The sequence below is a fragment of the Petaurus breviceps genome, unplaced genomic scaffold (assembly GCF_028583685.1).
Source record: "Petaurus breviceps papuanus isolate PSGF00001 unplaced genomic scaffold, PetGlider_PUasm1.0 188, whole genome shotgun sequence".
NCBI lineage: Eukaryota > Metazoa > Chordata > Mammalia > Diprotodontia > Petauridae > Petaurus > Petaurus breviceps.
Window position 1 is genome coordinate 4,933,126 of NW_027185804.1, and position 20,253 is coordinate 4,953,378.

General features: G+C 43.6%; 1 protein-coding gene and 1 non-coding gene across 3 annotated transcripts in view; both read left to right on the top strand.

Annotated features, from left to right (window-relative positions):
- The window catches only part of SWAP70 (switching B cell complex subunit SWAP70), an 89,247-nt gene that overhangs the window by 61,388 nt on the left and 7,606 nt on the right, over window positions 1-20,253 (top strand). For both annotated transcript variants that reach the window (XM_069091205.1, XM_069091206.1), the window contains 3 exons: window positions 3,909-4,090; window positions 12,884-12,991; window positions 15,261-15,427. In XM_069091205.1, the coding sequence (XP_068947306.1) occupies window positions 3,909-4,090; window positions 12,884-12,991; window positions 15,261-15,427 (457 nt within the window). The remainder of the gene's footprint in view (window positions 1-3,908; window positions 4,091-12,883; window positions 12,992-15,260; window positions 15,428-20,253) is intronic.
- Window positions 18,005-18,111, top strand: LOC138163930 (U6 spliceosomal RNA). Its single transcript, XR_011168955.1, has one exon. It is a non-coding gene; the product is annotated as a U6 spliceosomal RNA (small nuclear RNA).

The window sequence follows — 20,253 nt, forward strand, 5'->3', positions numbered from 1 at the left end:
GTAAGATCACTCTAGTAATCTACCTCAGTTCATGTTCTTCTGAGAATATTCTCCTACGGAGGCTGGCACACTTTAGTGTTCAGGTCAGCAGTTCACCTTTGTTATGTGTGCTTGAACCAGAGGCACAAAGATCCCCAAGTTATCTGTCTTTGAGTGTTTGTCATGTGGTCTGGGGTGTTCAGACTGGCCCCAGAGGGCGGTGCTTATATGGCAGCAAAGGGGATGGGAGTCACAAAGAGGGAGGCTCGGGCTTGGGGGCAGGAAATAACTTCCTCACCACTGGAGCTCCACAGGCTTGGTTGTGGTGGTGGCTTCCCCTCCCTGGCCACCCTGAAGCAAAGCTGGATGGCTTCTTCTGTATGTTACTGAAGAAATGCTGGTGGTGGCACTGGGTAGCCTCTGAGGCCCCAGTAGATTCTGGGGAGGTATTTGTCATTAAGAAACTTAATAGTTTAATTGGTGGTCAAGCTATATACAGAAACAACTAGAATGTACATTAGGTTGTGATCAGTCAGGAAGCATTTATTAAGCACCCACCATATGCCAGATGCTGGGGATGCAAATATAGAAAGAGATAATCCCTCCCCTCAGGAAGCTTTCATTCTGTTGAGGGATACAACCTAGCCACATAAATACCTGACTGCAGGAGATGCACAAGATGGTGAGGGGGTGGGCACTAACTGTCTGGGAAATCAGAGCTGAGCCTTGAAGAGCTGATTAGGCTGTCAGCAGTCCAGGAGCAGCTAGGAGGGCCTAGAGATAGGTGGGGAGGCGATGTGTCTTAGATATGGGCTTGAGATTGGGGAAAGAAGGATAGTCCGGAGTCTAGCCAGGAACTGGAGGAAGTGATAGGAAGTGATAAGGAGGATTTAATCTGGCAGAGAGACAGGGAGAGGACAGAATGGTATCAGAGGATCAGTCTTTCTCCCCTTAAAACAGAATAGAGAGGGCATGGAGGAGAGTTTGGCTTAGATCTGAGAGGTGAGAAGATCCAATCTCTGTATTAGGAACTGACTGAAGGAGCTAGGTGAGGAGGGGGCTGGAGAAAGGGAGGGCGTGAGGCAGGGAAGTCAGCTGAACGCCCATTTGAATGGCCTGGAAGGGAAGGAGCCCTGAATTTGGAGGCCAGGGATCCGGGCTGTGCCCCTCTAGTCTGGTCACTTAACTTCTCTATTTCCTGTAAAAAAGATGGGGGGGATTGGATTAGATGGTCTCCAAGGCCCCTTCAAGCTTTAAATTCTTTGGTCATATAGTTCTAGGCAAGGGCACTGAATTATGATTCTAATGCAAATGGAAGGGTGTGAGATGCTAGAGATGTCTGTAGAGGTAGCATTGATAGGACTTGGCAACCTCCTGCACTGGGGGTCAGGGTTGAGGGGAGGGGAAGGAGTCAAAACTGATGCCACATTTGAGCCCAGGTGTCTGGGAGAACGGTGGTGGGTTCAGCAGAAATGGCAGAGGTGAGAAAATGAGGCAAGTTTTAGGGGAAAGATGTTTTGGACGTGTTGATTTCTGAAGTGTTGATGAGACGTCTGGATGGAGGTGTCCAATAGGCATTTGGAGATACTGGTCTGGAGCTCAGAGGAGAGCCTGGTTTGGGGATTCATTCAGCAAACATTGCTGAAGTACCTGTAGGGTGTAGAGCCCTGTGCCTGGCATGGGAGAGGTGCAGAGTAGAGACACACACACACATGCAGGGGAGAACAGCCCAAAGGCAGAGCCATGGGGTAGAAAATGGGCAAGAAGAGTGAGGCCCAGGCATAGAGCTTGGATTTATTTTGCCTTGGTCTCTTTTTCATAATGTATTTAGGGAAATTGCGCCAAGGGAGGAATTCACCCAGAGATTTCTTTTACAACTCTCATCATCTGCAGGAGTGTGGTCTTCTCCTTGGGTCATCTAAGTAGAAGGAAGGGTCTAGTCTGAGCTCACAGCAATAAGGAAAGCAAAAAGAGGCAAGAATGCTTTCGATTGGAGATACTTTTGGTTACCTATGGTCTTTTAAAAATTTGAACTGAATCCCTCAAGAATACAAGTGGGTCCATGTTGAATAATTTCGAATGTCACGTTATTTGAAGGCTTTCTGGCAGGTGTTGGTGTGAGGCTTATTCATCTGAATTGGCTGATTGCCTCCTCCTGGGACTTGATGGGAGAGAAAAATTCTGTTTTTTTTCTTCCTTGGTTTCCTGTTTCAATTATAAAACTCTGGGCTTTTCGGGGAGAGTGAGGAAGTCTTCAGTAAGAACTGGCAGCGGTGCCTAGTTGATTCTTTTAAACAATTGTATGGCATACCACCCTTCAGGGTGAAACCCAGGGGAGGGGGAGTCAGGAAACTCCCCTCAATTTTTTCCCAACTTCTTACCAGTCCCATTGTTTCTTTCCAGGATTTCTTTGCTAGGCACCCACATGGGTGCTACCAAAAAAAGCTTATGAGTTTTTTTAAGGGGAGAGGGTTCTGTGGCTAATTCTAACACAGAATCCTATAATTTCAGAGTTGGAAGAGGCCTCAGCAGCCTTCCCATTTAAAAGGGAGAGGATTAAGAATCTCTTCCTCCAGGGCAGCTAGGTGGTTCAGCGGATAGAGCACTGGCCCCAAAGTCAGGAGGACCTGAGTTCACATCCGGCCTCAGACTCTGTGTGACCCTGGGCAAGTCACTTAACCCCAGTTGCCTCCTCAAACAAAACAGAATCTCTTCCTCAGCATTGCTGACAAGTGGCTATCCACCTTCCTTAAAAGCCTTTCGTGAGGGGAGCCACTACCTCCTGAGACAGCCTGTTCCATCTTTGCCTCATGTTTAAATCTGCCTTTGTAGCTTGCACCCATCATTCCCTGTTCTGCCTTTTGGGGCCCAGCAGAACAAATTTCATCCCTCTTCTGCCCATCACCTGCTTCACAGAGATGTCATGTTCCCTCCTGAGTGTCCTCCTTCTCTGGGCCCTCTGGTGGCATTTATACAGCAAGCTCTCTGGTCTCATCAGCCTCGTCACTCTCTTCTGGATGGGCTTTATCTAGTCAAAGCAAGACTGGAAGTCAGTTGTATTTGCTGTTAGTTTATAGATTACCCTCTTTGATTTTTCCACTCCTAGAGTCTCCGAGATCAGGGCTGTTTGACAATCACTTCTGCTTGGACCTTCAGTACCATAAGTATAATGCCTTTCAGTATGGTGACTTGAACCAGGCCCTGAGTGTTGTTAGGTCCTCTTTTATGAATGAATGAAAAAGCATTTTTAAGGGTTTACTACTACGTACCAAACACTGTGCTAAACATCAGAGCACAGATACGAAAACAAGATTGTCAGTGCCCTCAAGCAGCTTCCATTCTAGAGGGGAACCAGTGCACAGAAGGGAATGGTAGCCAGGGAAGGGTACCTTGAAAGGTTCAAGGAGGGAAGGTAGTGAATAGGAAGCCAGGGAAGCAGATTGCTATACCGCCTTGAATTTATTCTGGGCTTGAATTCCTTCTTAACCACTTTTGTCATTCCCAGTCCAAGGAAAAGAAAATAGAATGTTTCTTTTTAGAAGAGAAAGCAGATTATTGAGCACAGAACTGATGACAGTATAAAGGAATGTGAATATTTTCTGTCATAGAATCAGGGAGGATTGCTTGCTGTTGAAGAGGCTGCTTAGTTTTAATCCTTGGCAGGAGAATATGAAGGGAGTGAAAACTGAAGAAAATGTTAAATATAGGAGAGTAAATCAGAGGTCAGAGAGCTCCCATGGCTGCCCACGCCGGGGCCAGGGCATCTGCTGGCCTACTTCCCAAGGGTTAAGGGAACAAAGGAATACCTTAGATTCTTAGAGTTTTTAGAATAACTCTGGGGGAAGTAATTAATAAGAGATATGACCGTGCACAATTAAATTGTCAGTGTAGCAGGGAGTAATGATTATTCTCCTCTCTTTCCTTTCTAGCCATTCATTCTACTGTGCACTTGTTGAAGCTGGGCAGCCCACCACCTCACAAAGAAGCCCGTCAGAGACGGAAGGAGCTGAGGAAGAAGATGCTGGCAGAGCAGGAGGAGCTTGAGAGGCAGATGAAGGAGCTCCAGGCTGCCAACGAGAACAAGCAGCAGGAGCTGGAACAAGTGAGAAAGGTGGGAGCGTGCCTGCCGCTGCCGGCCTGTTTGGTCAGTGGGGTCCTGGGCTGAAGCCTGGCTCTCTCATTCATCAGCTTCATGATGTGGGGTGTATCATTTCCCCTGAGCCTCAGGCATGCACTGAGGGTAGGGAGAATTGCCAAGTGGGCTTGCTGGTCAACCTTGTCTACAGCAGACACACACAGGCCACTGTGCAAGGGCAGCTGCTGATGTCAGATTCCAGAAGTTAAGGATCTCTGCATAGCAAAGCCATGTCATTGACCTGGAAGGTTGACCTCAGGGAGGTGAAAAATTTTTATTTAACCTGTACTCTATTGCTGGGTACTGGGCTAAGTACTAGAGATACAAAGAAAGAAAGAAAAAAAAAGTCCCTGCCCTCAGGGAGCTTACCTTTTAATGAGTCGACCTATAAATAGGTCCATGTAAGATAATCAATTGGGTGGGTATGTGGAAGGGTAAGGCTTCAGCATCTAGGGTCTTGGGAAAGGCTGCCCAAAAGAGGAAGGCTTTGTGCCTGATATGTCATTTAGAAGTTACCAGGGCTGATTTTGGCCAGGGACTATACTGTGGCATGAATGAGTACATCTCCTGTTTCTAGTCCACTTTTCAGTAACTTACTAAGAATTGACATACACACTAATGTGTTGGGCCTTCATTTTGGTTGTGTCTGTTGACATAATATTTGCCTTCTTTTTCTCAGCTCCCAACTCCTCACCTCCTCTACAGAAGGGGCTTTTTTCTTTAATTTCCTGTGGAAATCTCTCTGCTGAAGAGATTCTCCTGATTTCATCCTGTTGGCCTTGCAGACACCATCATGTTTTTCTCCATTCTTACCTCTGATTTTCCAGCATCAACTTTTTCTTTCCCTGGGCCCTTCATGTTCTGATATAAGAGCCAGCTGCTTATGACTACTGCTTCCTTGATATAAAACATATGCCCTTCTTAGGTCTTTTGCCCTGTGATACTGGCCATGCAGAGTGCACCATGTGGTGTGCTCAGTCACTGAACATTTAAGAGACACCTGCCATAGTCTGGGCACTGTACACAGCCCTGGGGATCCAGAGACAAAAGTGAAACAGCCCCTGCCCTCAAGTGCTTCTGTTCCATTAGGGGAGAGAACACGCACATAAATGAGGAAACACACACAATACATGCAAAATAAATGTAAGCATAATTAGGGGTAGAAAGACACGAGTTACTGTAGCCTGTGTTTGGCAGTTTCCTGTCTTTAGCATCGTTAGATTTTTAGAGTTGAGAGAGATTTTTGGGACGATTTAGTTCAGATTTAGTTCAGCTCCCTCATTTTACAGGTGAAGGCATTAAGAGATTAGGTGACTTGCCCAGAGTCAAAGCGGCAGATTTAGGACATTAGGGAGAAGTAATTGGAAATTGGTGTAGATTCCATAACAGTCTTAAAGTTTTGGTTTAAAAAAACAAACAGAGCACCAGTAATTCTATAGAGCTCCAGGAAAACTGTTCTGAAAATCATAATGCTTAGATAAATATCATGGGATCACACTTATTTTAATTTCATAAAATTTGCCTGAGAATTTAATTGCTTAGTTGAAGGAATAAGTAATCTTAAAGATTTATTAAATGTTTTTAGAGAAGTCTAAGTGATTATCCTCAGCTGGGCAGTGCAGTGGACAGACCGCTGGACCCCAAGTCAGGAAGATTCATCTTCCTGAGTTCAAACCTGCCCTTTGACTCTAGCTGTGTGACCCTGGGCAAGTCATTTAACCCTGTTTGCCTCAGTTTCCTCTTCTTTAAAATAAGCTAGGAAAATAAATAGCAAACCACTCCAGTAACTTTGCCACGAAAACCCCAAATTGGGTCACAAAGAGTCAGACACGATTGGTTGTGGGCTGAGCTCTGGAGGCCGCTGCTGTTGATTAAATCTCCCCCAAGGCCTGTTGCCAGCTTGCCTGGGTGTGTACTGGAAGTGTTATACTCTCACCCTAGTGAGACAAACCTTTTCTTCTGGCTTAAATTGTTTTGGGCTAGAAAATTGCTTTACCCTGTTTTTTTGTTGGTTCTGCCATTCCAGAATTCATTTTTTTTTTTTGTTTTGAGTGGGGAAAGCAAGGCAGTTGGGGTTAAGTGACTTGCCCAAGGTCACACAGCTAGTAAATGTTAAGTGTCCGAGGCCAGATTTGAACTCAGGTCCTCCTGACTCCAGGGCTTGTATTCCATTCACTGCGCCACCTAACTGCCCCCTAAAGAATTCATTTTGAGGCATTATTTTAAAGTTGTTCAGAGGGGAATTTGGGAGAGCTCAGGTGAGTCCCTGCCTTTATTCTGCTGTCTTGACTCCGGCCCCTCTTTGGAACCTCTGTTAGTCCTAGGCCTGCATCCCTGACTAACTCCCTATTGGATATTTTAAACTGGTTGTCTTGTCAAACTCAGTGGGCCCCAAATAGAACTTATGTTACCGCCAAAAGCCATGGGTCCTGGTTATATCCGCTGGGGCCAGTAAATCAGTCAACAGGCATCTATTAATCACATCTACCAGGAACTGTGCTAAGTACCAGGGATAGAAACAAAAAGCCGAAATAGCCCCTGACATTCAAGGAACTTGTGTTCTAATGAAGGAAACAACACATACACAAAACAGGACAGGTCTTATCCCCTTGCCATATAGCCGTTCTAGTATTCTGATTTCCTTCAAATACCTGGAAACAGCTCTCCTGTTCCAGCTGAAGTTGTCTCTTCTCCGGCCGTTCAGTCACTCTTGTACAACAGGGATTCGAGGGTCTTCACCATCCTGGGTGGTCTTTCTCTGGTACCAGTGAGCTTTTCAGCATCCCCATTAAACCGATGCTTATTAAGGACAGAACGCTCACCACTGGCGAGTCTGAGGGGGCTGTCACCCCCTTATTCCTGGGCTGCTGCCATCTGTGAAAACCCTCAGATCTTTTTCAGACAAACTGCTCTCCAGCCATGGCCGTTCCCTTCCTGTAACTGTGAGCTTAACTCTTTTAAGCCCACGCATATGAGAACTGGAACCCAGAACAGTCTGTGATTTTGACAGCAGCCCTCTGGGACTCAGGACCACCCCAAGCAGCCACGTTTTCACATTTCCGTTCAGTTTAGCCGCCTCGGGTACATTCTGTATCTTCGAGGCGGGGCACTTGTGTTTGTGGATAGAGAGCATATCAGTTATCTTTGGGTTGTCTCACCACCGGCGACCAGAAGAGGAGGGTCTCTCCGCCTTGTTCCAATAGCCTTTTGTGATTCAGGGCCCTGCTATCCGTGAGTAGCAGAAGTAGCTTATAAGCAGCATTTCCCTTCCAGGGCAGTCATGACACAACCAGTAGCTTTTTTTTGCTTCCAAGGGCACTTTCAGCCCTGCTCAAAAGCCTTCTGTGGCACTTGCTGTGGCCCAGAGGACAGCCCAAACTTCTGTGCTTCTGCCATCTGGTGCCAGTTTACCTTTCTAGCCTTATTTTACACCAGTTCCCCTTGTAACTTCTACATACACAAGGAGCTGCTGCTTCCTCTTTGCTGCCCTCTCTTCCTTCCATGCTGTTGGGCAGAGCACCGTCCATGCTTGGAATACACGACCTCTCCACTGTCTCTGCCTATTGAAACATTCTGTTAAAGGCTCAGGTCAGGCCCCACTCCTCCATGACAGTCATTTTCAGGAACAAAATTTCCCTCCTTGAGTTTTCGCACAACTCTCTATCTGGGTCCCTCCTTTGTCCTCATAATATTACATATTACTTTATATCGTGCTTATTTTGTATACATGCTGTTTTCTCCCTTCTCTCTCCCTTATCTCCTGTTAAATTTTGTGCTCTTTGAAGGGAAGGACTCTTAGAATTTTTCATTCATTGTTTATCTTAATTCAGCACATGACTTGGCACATAGACTTTTTTTTATATACATAAATGTTTATTGATTGATTGTTGAGTTTGGTTTTTTTTTTGGAGGGCAATTGGGGTTAAGTGACTTGCCCGAAGTCACACGGCTAGTTTTTGTGTTAAGTGTCTGAGGCCTGACTTGAACTCAGGTCCTCCTGACTCCAGGGTTGGTGCTCTATTCACTGCGCCACCTAGCCGCCCCAAGTCACATAGACTTTTACTAGGTGTTCTTGAGTTCAGCTGGGGTCTGACACCTTGGTAGTTTTTTGTGTGGAAAATAAATGGCAAATGTAGTGTTAGCTTGCAAAGGGTAGTTGGGCTTCACAAAATTTGAGAGTTTGAAGGGATCTCAGAGGCCATTAGTCCCACCCAGAACTGAGTAAGAATTCTTCGGTAGGACCAGCTGGCTGGGGATACATGCCCTTAAAATGAAACCAAAGACAAAAGTAAATGGTCTTAGAGAGAGCAAGGGTTTCTTTCTTCCATGAGAAAGTGAATTAACATGAACAACAACATTGTTGTTTTTGTTTGATAGAAAAGAGAACTTTGGAAGGATAATATGGGAGAGAATGGAAGCTGAGAAGTAAGGTAGTTGGTATTTTCCATGGCTATAATTTTTTTTTCCTTTTTCAAATGCTTTATTAACTTCTGATTTACATCATTCATTTCCACCAGATTTTGAGTTACAAATTTTCTCCCCGTTTTTCCCCTACCCACTGCCCCAAAATAGCAGTCCCACAGGATATCCCCTCCTCCAGTCTGCTCTCTCCCACATTTTCTCCCATACCCCTTTCGACTTTTCCAGTGGATCTCTATGCCTCAGTGCCTGTATATCTTATTTCCCAATTACATGTAAAATAGTATTAATGATATATATATATATATATATATATTTAAATATTTGATTTTAAAACTTTGAATTCCAGATTCATTCCCTTCCTCACTTGTCACCCACCCTTACTGGGAAGATAAGCAGTTCAGTATAGGTTGTACATGTGTAGCTAAAGCAAAATAATAACATAGTAGATATATTGTAAAAGGCTAACTATATTTCCCTCCCTCCTATCCCACCTCCCACTTGTTCTAGTCTCCACTTTGATCCCATCCCTTTTCAAAAGTGGGTGCTTCCAACTTCCCTCCCCGACCACCTTTCCATCATCCTCCCCCTCTCATCCCCTTCCCCCTACCCTCCTGTAGGGTGAGATACCCTCTTTAGTGTGTATTTCATTCCCTCCCCAAGCCAAATTCAATGAGAATAAGGTTGTCCCATTCCCTTTTGCCTTCCTATTCTTCCCCTCCATTGTAACCATTTTCCCTTGCCTCTTCTGTATGAGATAGTTTACCCCATTCTGTCTCTCCCCATCTTCTCTCATTATATTCCTGTCTCACCTCTTAATTTCACCTTTTAAGTATCATCCCTTCCTGTTAAATTGGTCCTGTGCCATCTACCAATGTATACCTGTAAACATATATATACACACATTCACATATGTATTCATATGCATGACTATAATTTTCTACTTTGCTATGAAAATGAAAGGAAATCAGGGACTTGTATTTTCTGAATTATTTGGTTGAGAGAGAGCAGAAATGTTTATTACATTGTCTGGCATTCTGCTCAGTCTTCTTCAAGGCCTCCAGGTGTCGTGATACCACTTTCCATATTTAAATATCTTTGGGCAAAATGTTTATAGTTTAGTTGGTTGTTGATATTTAAGTGGTGACACCAGAGCACTTTTAAAACAGGCCTCGCTCTTGGTTTTTGTTCCCATGCCTGTGGTTGGTTGATGTAAATCATTATTTCATTATTTGTAGACATGAAGAAAAAAAACAGCGATCTGTTTCTGGGGTTTAAAACTTACTGCTCTTCCTTATCAGTCATGTTGCTTTTCACTTATGGGTACAGTTTTGAGGGAGAATTGTCCTTGGTACTTTCCTGTAAGTTGTGGGACTTGACACAAGCAAAACAAAATAGAAAAATAGCTTACGGTAACATTGTTTCTCTGAATCCATGTTAATGACTGTGTGACCCTGGGCAAGTCACTTAACCCTGTGTGCCTCAGTTTTATCATCTGTCAAATGAGCTGGAGAAGGAAGTGGTAAACAACTCCAGTATCTCTGCCAAGAAAACCCCAAAAGGGGTCATGGAGAGTCAGACACAGCTGAAATGACTCAGCCACAACAAATACCCACCCACACACACCCCCCACTCCCCACCCCCACACCCACACCCACCCACACACACACACTGCAAGTGAGAGAGTTTCGTTAATAGTAATTATACTCCACAATAATATAGTGCTTTGAAGTTTGAAAATTGAAGAATTATTGTCCTGGTTTTCTCTAGGTGAGGAAATTCAGATACAGAGAGGATAAATGACTTGGCTGGAGTCTTCTCATTTGGTGTCCAATATTCTCAGTTAAACAGAGATGTCTTTAAAAATGTCTTTTGTATTTGTATCACTCTCTACTTTCCAATATTCGTCCCTCATCCAGGCGTCCCTTCTAACATGAACGAAAAACAGAGTTAAACCACGTGTCAAGTCAGATATTCTATTGACGTGTACCCCACACGTAGTCTTTGCAAAGAAAGGAAGGATCTATCTTTCTCAGATCTATATTTTGGGGCCAGACTTGGTGATTACAGTTTCATAGCATTTGGTTTTAGTTGTTTTATCATTCTCTCCATTTGCGTTATTGACTTGGAGATTGTCACCCCTAAATCTGCCACAGGTATCCCAGAGCCTTGTTCTGCTCTAAGGGTTGAAGTCCTCACTGTCCTCTTGGTAGGGACCCTCTGCCTTGCCGTTGCTCCCCCCACCTTGTGCCTTGCCATTTACACTGCGGCTTTCCCTGCCCAAGGACTTTCTGACTTTGCATCTGCCATGAACTGAATGTGAATGTGAGTCTTCATTTCTGTGTTGTCTTCTCCGATTAGAATGTGAGTTCCTTGAGGGCAAGATGCTGTCTCCATTTTCTTTTTATGTCCACAGTGCTTTGTACATAATAGATTCTTAAATGCTTTACCATTTTATTCCAAATCACACTTTGTTTAGCCATTTCCCAATCATTGGGAATCTACTTTGCTTTCATTACATTTGCTACTGCAAAATAAATGTTTTGGTGTATATGGAGTAAAATAGACTGTAGGCCTCAAGGTGATTTTTTTTTTTTGTAGAAATAACGTTGTAATAAATGTATTACCTCTAAAGGAAGAATGTCTTCATAAGAGTAGGCACATTTTAAAAATGAGTTTTGCCAGGAAGCCATTGTCAGAATTTTACATATTTCAACTTGATAACTAGCTTAGAAAACAGAAGTAGATCCCACATCTCATACAGCCTCCTGAAGCCTCTGCTTCAGTCTTTGGGCAGTTTTACTAAACTGAAGTTCATCTAAAAAGATTTGGGTTTTCAGTGGATTGTAAGCTTAATATGAATCACTAAAAAGACAAATGCAGACAGGCTTTATTGAGAGAAACGTAATGTACAGAACTAGGAAGGCGATAAGTTTTAGAGTACTGTGCCCTGCTCAGAGTACGATGGGAGTGCTTGTACTCAGTTGGGAAGACATATTCCACAAGAGGGTTGGTTAAAGGAAATGGGGATATTTAGTGTACTTGGGGGCAAGAAGGAAGATAAAGCCTCTTTTGTTTTAAATTAGTTCTGCCCTCTAGAGCCAGTGGGTAGAAGCTAAGAAGAGCCAGATTTAGATGTGACGTAGCTTTCTGAAAAGAAAAACTTCCTCACCATTAGAGCTGTTCAAAAGTGGACTGAGCTGCCCCATGAGGGAGGAGGGGCTCCTTCAGGCAGAGTCAGAGTAACTACTTGTTGGGAATGTTGGATGGATGTCTTGTTCAGGTGTGGGTTGGACCAGATGATCTCTGAGCTTCTCTGGTTGAGTTGGTGGAGAGACCCTTGAAAATGGTAACTATGGCCATGTCAGATAGTCATCAAGCAGGTCTTTAAGAAGTTCTGCTAATGTATACATACTCTCCTGTCCCCCTTTCCTGTCTAGTCTTAGGCATGATCAGTCCGTGCTACCATTACTTCTAGGAAGGCAAGGACAGTGGACCATCCTATGGCTCCATTCACCATTCCTATGCTTCCCTAGGGGAAAAAACGCCCTTCATTGGCCACTGTTCTCTCATCTGTATTATTTCTCCCATTAGAATGTAAGCTCCTTGAGGACAGGGACTACCTTTGTTTTTGTCTTTGTATTCTCAGCACCTTGCACAGTGATTAATGAATATTCATTCATTTATTACACATGAATACTTGACTTCCCTTGTGAAGCTATAGTCCGTATCCTCTGTGGATGGTTGGGCAGATCAGAGGACTTACAGCTTCTTTCCTAGGTTGAATAATAATTTTATGCCAGGTGAGTAGTTAAAAGTATTGGTTTGGTTTACTTTCATATCTACGATCCTCTTAGAGATAGAAGGATTGAAGATTAAAAATCCTGTGGCTTATTAACTTTTTAAAAAATGAATTTGCAAGACACTATTGCCGAGTACCTGACAGTTTACGTCTTAGCATAAGAACTTATGTGTAAAGTAATTTCATCTTCAGGGAAGCTGCTTTTACCTTTCTTTCAGTACAGTAGCTGCCTAGGGCTTTTGTTAGAAAAATGTCATGCTTTTACTGATGATTAATATTCAGTATCCTTCACTAGGATTGTAAAGGGCTTGTTATGATCAGCAGGTCTGTCTGTCAGAATAGAAAGAATGTGCTTTAAACACAGTTGTTAAACAGAAATTCAAAGAGAATGGACTTGTATATTTTTTCAAACTTGGAACATTGAGCCCTGTGATTCATGAGGTTGCTTGAATGTAGAGACAGTGTGTATGGTATTACTGTTCTCCAGATTTGCATGTAATTGGTCACATCATTTTGTTGTTGTATCTTATTTTTGCTAAACTGTGCAGAAACTAGAAGAAGCTGCCTCTCGTGCTGCAGAAGAGGAGAAGAAACGTCTTCAGACTCAAGTGGAACTACAGGACAGATTTAGCCTGGAGCTGGAAAGAGAGAAACTGGTAAGAGTCACACCTGGATAAAGAAAAAGCTTTTTTTTTCCTTCCTTTTACCAGTATGGAACCAAGGAAAGGGGACAAATCCTGACTCTGTTCTGACACGTGGCCTCTCCTTTCCAGGTTTCAGTGATGGGGTTTGGACTAGGTCATTTCCAACATCCTTTTTAACTTTAAAATTCAATGACTATTGCCCCTCATTTTCCTTCTTCTCCATCCTTTCCCCTCCCCAAATGTTTTCTTTTTCAAATGTGGAGGGTATGGGTTAGTTGGAATCATGTGAACATCTGGATCTTTGTCTTCCATCAGCCTGGCCATCTTCATTCTCGTTGGGAAGTCTCATCCTCTTACTAAGGAACATTTCCCCAACCAGAATTACTCAGAAATACAGACCTCCTAACATACCTTCTTCCCCAAAGCAGTTTCTTATTGTTTGGAATGAAAGAAGCTGTGACGGGAGGTGTATGGAAGGAAAAAGAAGTTCAGGGGGTGGGGGAGAGTTCGCAGATGACTGAGGGGCTGTTATCTTTCTTTCAAAAGATTTTTTATAATTTAGTGTTTTATTTTTCCCTAGTTACATGTAAAAATAATTATTAACATCCGTTTTTAAAACTTTGTGAGTTCCAAATTCTCTCCCTTCCTCCTTCCCCACCTCCTCTCGTTGAGAAGGCAAGCAATCCAATATAGGTTATACATTTGTAGTCATGCAAAACATTTCCATAATAGTCATGTTGTGAAAGAAAACATAGACCAAAAGAAAAAAGCCTCAAGAAAAATGATGAAAGTTAAAAAAAGTATGCTTCAGTCTGTATTCAGACACCATCAGTTCTTTTTCTGGGGATGGATCATAAGTCTTTCAGAATTGTCTTGGGTCATTATATTACTGAGGATGGCTAAGTCATTCGCAGCTGATCAGCTTACAGTATTGCTGTTAATTTGTACACAGCACATTTTATTTTGTATCAGCTTATGCAAGTCTCTCCAGGCTTTTCCAAGAGCATACAACTTGTTATTTCCCATAGCACAATAGTATTCCATCACAGTCACGTACCACAACTTGTTCAGCCATTCCCTAATTGACGGTTATCCTCTCAGTTTCCAATTCTTTGCCCCCAGAAAAGAGTTGCTATACATAATTTTGTAAATGTAGGCCCTTTTTTTTGTTAATCTCTTTTGGAATACAGACCTGGTAGTGGAATTTCTAAGTCAAAGGATATGCAGATTTTATAGCTCTTTGGGCATAGTTCCAAGTTGCTGTAAAGAATGGTTGATGGGAAATAAGATATACAGCCAATAGGGTATAGAAATCCATCTTGCCCTACAAGAAAGTAAGGGGGGCGGGGAGAATCAGGGGATATAAGAGAGGGCAGATTGGGGGAAAGGGTGTTTAGTAGGCTTGCCATCTTGGGGTGGGGGGTAGGGGATAGGAAGAAAATCTGTGACTCAAAATCTTTGGGAAGTGAATGTTGAAAACTAAAAATAAATTAAAGAAAAGAAGGAAATAAAAAGAATGGTTGAATCAGTTCACAGCTCCACCAAGGGTGTCTCATTTTTCCCACGTCCCCTCCACCATTTGTCATTTACCTTTTCTGACCTGTTAGCCAATCTAATAGGTATGAGGTAGTACCTCAGCATTGTTTTAATTTGCATTTGAGGGGCTGTTATCTTTAGAATTTTCTTTTTCTTCAAGTTTTAAGCTTTAGTTGAAGAGAGAATGTCAAGATGCTCTCACCCCAGTTCACTGCTAGAGTCTAAAGGTATACCAGGATGGGGAGTGATAGCCTAATGCCTCTAGTTGAGGGGAGCCCCAAGGAATGGAAGAGAGAGGAGAGACAGAGGCAGCAGGTAGGGACTGAGAAAGGAGGGCTAAGTAGGCCCCTCATCCTCCCTCCTTCCTAAAACACTCAGTAGTCAGTTGACCAAGCTTTACCTTTGCTTGCCTTGGAAAGGACCAAGGTCATTCCACTTGACCCTTTACTGGTAACTCATAGTTGCTTTTCAATACAGGAAAAAATGTTTAAGGGAAGGAGATTCTAGAGGGAAAATATTCTTGATCATGGGAGGGACATTTTTTAGAGGGATTGGCAAATTGGAGTACTTACATTATATTTGATTCTGAATTCTTATAATTTTTAGATTAAAATTGGATATCCCTTTTTGAAAGACTGCCCCAATGGGTGGTTGTATCGTGAGGGAGGATGGGCAGAGTGGGATTCTAGGGGAGGCCCTGCCTTCTAGGGGGCAACTTTCATGTATTCTCACTTTATACCATTAGATCCGGCAGCAGATGGAGGAACAGGTCGCCCAGAAGTCGTCTGAACTGGAGCAGTATCTGCAGAGGGTCCGAGAGCTTGAGGACATGTACCTGAGGCTCCAGGAAGCCCTGGAGGATGAGAGGCAGGCTCGGCAAGATGAAGAGACGGTTCGGAAGCTTCAGGCCAGGTGCTGCCTCCTTCACTCTGATAAGCTTTCTCATCAGCCCAACGATAAAAGGGAGCACAAATCCCAAAGTGGTTTAGATGAGAAGTCCATTTTAACACAGGAGTAGCACTAACAGCTCGTCCATTATTTCTTTGGAATCTCCTTCCAGCCTCTGGCCATTCACGTGAATGTACATGTGCATTTTTAGTTCTCTGAAGCTACTCTCAGAGACTTTAAGTGACTAATAAGTTGCTTCTTTGCATCAGTGAAAAGAGTTTCAGCTGAGGGAGTTTCCTGCACTAATGAAATTACAGATTCAGACCAAATAGCCCCCAACACCAGTCTCTGCTCTTAGCCACTCCAGTGGGTCTTGGAGGTGAGGCTGGCTTCTTAAAACATCGGCTAGTGGCCTCTGGGCTTCTGATGGTCCTTTAGGCTTGGCTCCTGTATAGACTGTGGGATGTGTCTCTTACCTGTGACTAAACCTACCTGAATACAGGGGGGTTCATTACTAGAAGGTGGGGCGTGAAGTCCCTTTCGGGAGGAGGGGGGGAAGCAGTGCTTTGATCTGGGACCATGGAGGGAACCAGGAATCTTCTGAAGTATTCTAGCAGCCCTTTGCTGGAGCGTGACTGTCCCTTGGATGTATGTTTCCTCTCTTTAAATTATTTACCAGTTCATATTATAGACTTCAAGCTCCCTCATCCTAAGTTTGTAACTGCTTGGAGATGTCTGATGTTGGGGCTGATGCCATGGATGAAATCTGTACTCCTGGGAGGCCAGGCTGGCTTCAGCTGAACTCTGGGCAAAAGGTTGCCTCTGAGCAGTGGTCTTGAGGAGAATTGTGGCCATTGTGGTCATTCCTCAGGCAGTCAGTGCTTGGGAGGGAGGAGATGATGTTGTTTCTTGGGCTGAAATCTACACTGGAGACTTGAGACTTGTCCTGACTACATGTAGAGTATTGGATCCAATTCTGGAGCCAAATTTTAGCAAGATTGTATAGGGATTGAAGCCATTTGAAGGACAGGTTGAAGGAACTAAAAATGTTAAAAATGCTTTCAAAAGCTTCACTTGAACTTTCCACTCCCTTAAGCCATCACCTTATCTTTCCCTTCCCTTTCTAGGAGTCAGATTCCTAGGAAAATCTGTGCTAAGTAGTAAAAAAATAATCACTTCAGGCAGAAGGTGATTCCTCTCCAGGAGGAGGACAGGGTAGGGAGGGACCTAAGGTGAGGCCCAAACCAGATTAAAGTGTAGCTGGGAAATGTCTGGCAAAATAAAACAAACAAACAGCACAACAGAGACAAGAATTTCTCTCATGTACAAGAGACTATTCCTGGGTAGTTAAGGTTGCTTGAGAAGGGTGATTGAGGGAATTCCCTTTATGGAATTTTAAAATTATTTTCCAGATGTCCCTTTCATTTTACATATGGAAGAAACTGAGTTCCCAGAGGGGGAGTATTGAGTTAATAGAGGAGCCCTGACTGGAGGTCTGAGATCCAGGCCTGGCTTCCTTCTGCCATGCTGTCATGGGTGGTCTTCCTGAAATCAGGGGCCTGGATTAGGTGACTTATAAAATTCTTTAAGTTGATTATTCTCTAATGTAATAAGTTAATCATAACTTAGAAGACCAAGCTTATAATTTATTTTAAAACTTTTTCTTTGTTTAAACTATATTATATATGCGGATTTTAGGTTGCACTTGCAGAAAAAAAAAAGACATAAACAAAGTTGGAAGGAAAATTAAATGTAAACAAAATCTTTCCAACTTTATTGCAGCTTATACTGGCCACTCCTGTGAAAGGCAAAGTGTCCCCTTATCAGAAGCCAAGAGTATTTACAGTGTATAGCTTACAAATTAGAGGAGGCAGGTTTTGGTTAGCCAGTACCATAATATTCTTGTAGATGAATTCTCTTAGAAAAATGTTGTCATGAGATGGTGGAGAAAAGGCAGAGACTCGCCTGAGCTCTCTCCAAAACCCTTACAAAAGACTTTAAATAATCCCTCAAGACAAACTCTGGAGGGCAGAACCCACAAAAGGATGGGGCAAAACAATTTTCCAGCCCAAGACAAGTTAGGTTTGCACAGAGGTCTGTTGCACCAGAGTGAGATTGGAGCTCAGTCTGGACCCCAGTAAACCGGCAGTAAGCCTTGGGGGTGACTGAATCAGTGCCGCAGTAATGGTTTCCAGACTTCTCAGCCACTCATCAGAAGGGTCCCTTTGCTGGCACAGTGGGACTCTCTTGCATGGCCCGTATTTAGATGGGTTGTAGGCATGCCTCTCAGTTCCAAGGTGAGGAGGAACACTGACATGCCAGAGCTTGTGTCCGCAGGGGTCACAGATCCAAGGTGGAAAAGAGTGCTTGTGGTCACTGACAAACCAGAGCACCGGCCAGGAGTTTCCTAGACCATACCGGCTCAGAAGAACTTAAAGTTTACAGGTCCCCAGAGTCATTTCTGAAATAGGTATACAAAGAAACCCAAAGCTGGGGACAGTGTCCCCTCCACTCTGGGAGCAGAGCCCAACTTTAGTATAGAGTTCAGAATCAAGAAATAGGCTGGAAAAATAAGCAAACAGTGGAAAAATGTATTCCTCTGTGCTTGTTTCATCAACACCTATATTAAAATTGAAGTTTTACGGAGGGGATTAGTGTGGTTCCTGTTTGAAGATGACTCACAAATTCATGAAACATTCCTTATTTTTTACAATGGGTATCACATTTCTTGTCATTTCAGTGGGTGAGGGAGGGAGAGAGAAAATTTGAAATGGAAGATCAAAGTAAAATTTTAAAATAAAATATAAAAAAAATTTTCATTAAAAAAATGTAGTCATCTGTATGTAATAAGTTTGAAAATATTTGCTGATCCAGTATGATCTCTGCAGGAAATAAGAGTTCAATTCCATCTAATCCAACAAATATTTCTTCTTGGCCTTGTGCTCAGACTTTTTTGGTTACTTAAGTGCCCCCATGGTCCCTTTGGTTTGGGGACCACCTTAATTAAAATGATTGACCCCTTCTTCGGGCCTTCTTATTCTGTGCATTTCTTATCCATGCCCTTCTTACAGAGGGTCTACTCAACATATTGGGGGCCTTTTAAGATTATGTAGGTATCAGTACACCCCAAGGGCTGTTAACCTGTTAGCTTTTGCTTTCTGTGTGTAACTGGCCCATCTTTCCTGGGCTTACATTTCTTTGATGCTAATACATATGATGCTTCTTGTACCCGTTCTGTCTTCGGTAATATGCTGCAGCCCATTTCTGACAACCCTCTGTCTCCTTTTTGTCCTTTGGTGATCTGCAGTTTTGTCCTCTTGTATAATTGGAAGCTGTAAAGCAGCACCCTTAGAATATTGTTCTTAGAAAGTTGGGTTTTTGTTTCAGGGAGAAGCTCAGGGTCTTTGGAAACGTTTCACTGTTTCCCACATACAGTCCAATTCACTCTCCTCCTTTTGAATTGTGGGCATGGTTCACTGTCCAACTCTAGTGTCCGTGTAAAATGTGTAGACCAATGAAAGAGCAGAATGAGCTTCCCCTCCACCTGTGTGTATCAGAGGATGGCTGGCAATGAGCATTTGTTATCTGCTTGGTTTCAGCTCATGAAACAAAGGCATTGTGCCAAATGCGATAAATGTCCTTTGTTGATGGTGATGATAAAAATCAAGAGAATAAGATTTTTCCCCCTTGTAGCTGGGCTTATTTCTATCCTAATTGCCCATGTTGAGTGGTTAAGTTGCTATTTGCAAGGCTGCCAAATAAGATAACCCCAGGATGGGCAAAAATTGGCTTAGCAGTAATTCATGTGGAAAAAGACCTCAGAGTTTTATTGGCTTGCGAGTTCAGTGTGTGCCAGTTAATGTGATGTTGAGATGCAGTGTCCAGAGTGAGGGAGGGATGGCAAGGCTCATATCCTCTAGCCTGGGCCGAGCATTTCTGGAGTGACCTTCTGGGCACCACATTTCTGAGAGGACATTGGAGAGCCGGAGGGCGTCCAGAAGAAGACTCGGAGCCGTGCAGTATGAGGAGCAGATAAAGACCCAGGGCCACTAGGAAGTGACTCTTTGGGGAGTGGGGTGCCTGAAAGACTACTGAGGAATGTCACATTTGTGTCCTGCCCAGTGCCAGAAACAAGGAAGGAGGGATTTATGCTCCTTGGCCCAGAGAGAGAGTTAGGGCCAGGGTGGAAGTGGCTAGAAGGGGTGTTTTTGGCTTAGTGCAAGCACAGGCTTTCTTACAGCTAAAGTTGCTTAGAGGTATTCATTGCACACCTACTGTGTGCCAGACAATGGCTGGGCGCTGGCAAGCAGCTTCCTGCTGGTAGAATTACTCCCTCAGAGTCTGCTCCACTCCCTGCCGGGGATGGATGTAAGAGCGGATGCCTGCATGGACCAGGAAGTTAGATTACAGGAACGCTGATGATCCGTCCAGCTCGGAGATCCTGTAATTTCCTGTCAATTTCCTCTCTGTTTATTTTAGGGGAATTACAGATTTTGTATCTGACCTATCAAGCGGTGATTCCTGACTCTCCATATCAGGTTCTGTTCTCTGTGTGTGCATGTAGTTTCCTGTCCCTAATGGCAATGGACTCCTTCCCCTTCAATGCCTGGAGACCTTTGCTGCCCCGACGGCTTACCACATTCCCTGTAGTGCATGCTCATTTGGATTTTCATCCCACAGTGACTGGGAGCTTTGCCTGAGTACCTAGAGGACATTCCCATTCCTTCCCCACCCCCTTTTGTCACCATCCTCTTCCCACAAAGTCTTTGGCTGTGTTTTATGAGGTTGTCACTCCATCTGGCAGGTCTTTCGTGAGTAGTGAGTTGGTGCCTGGTGGTACGTGTGGTGAG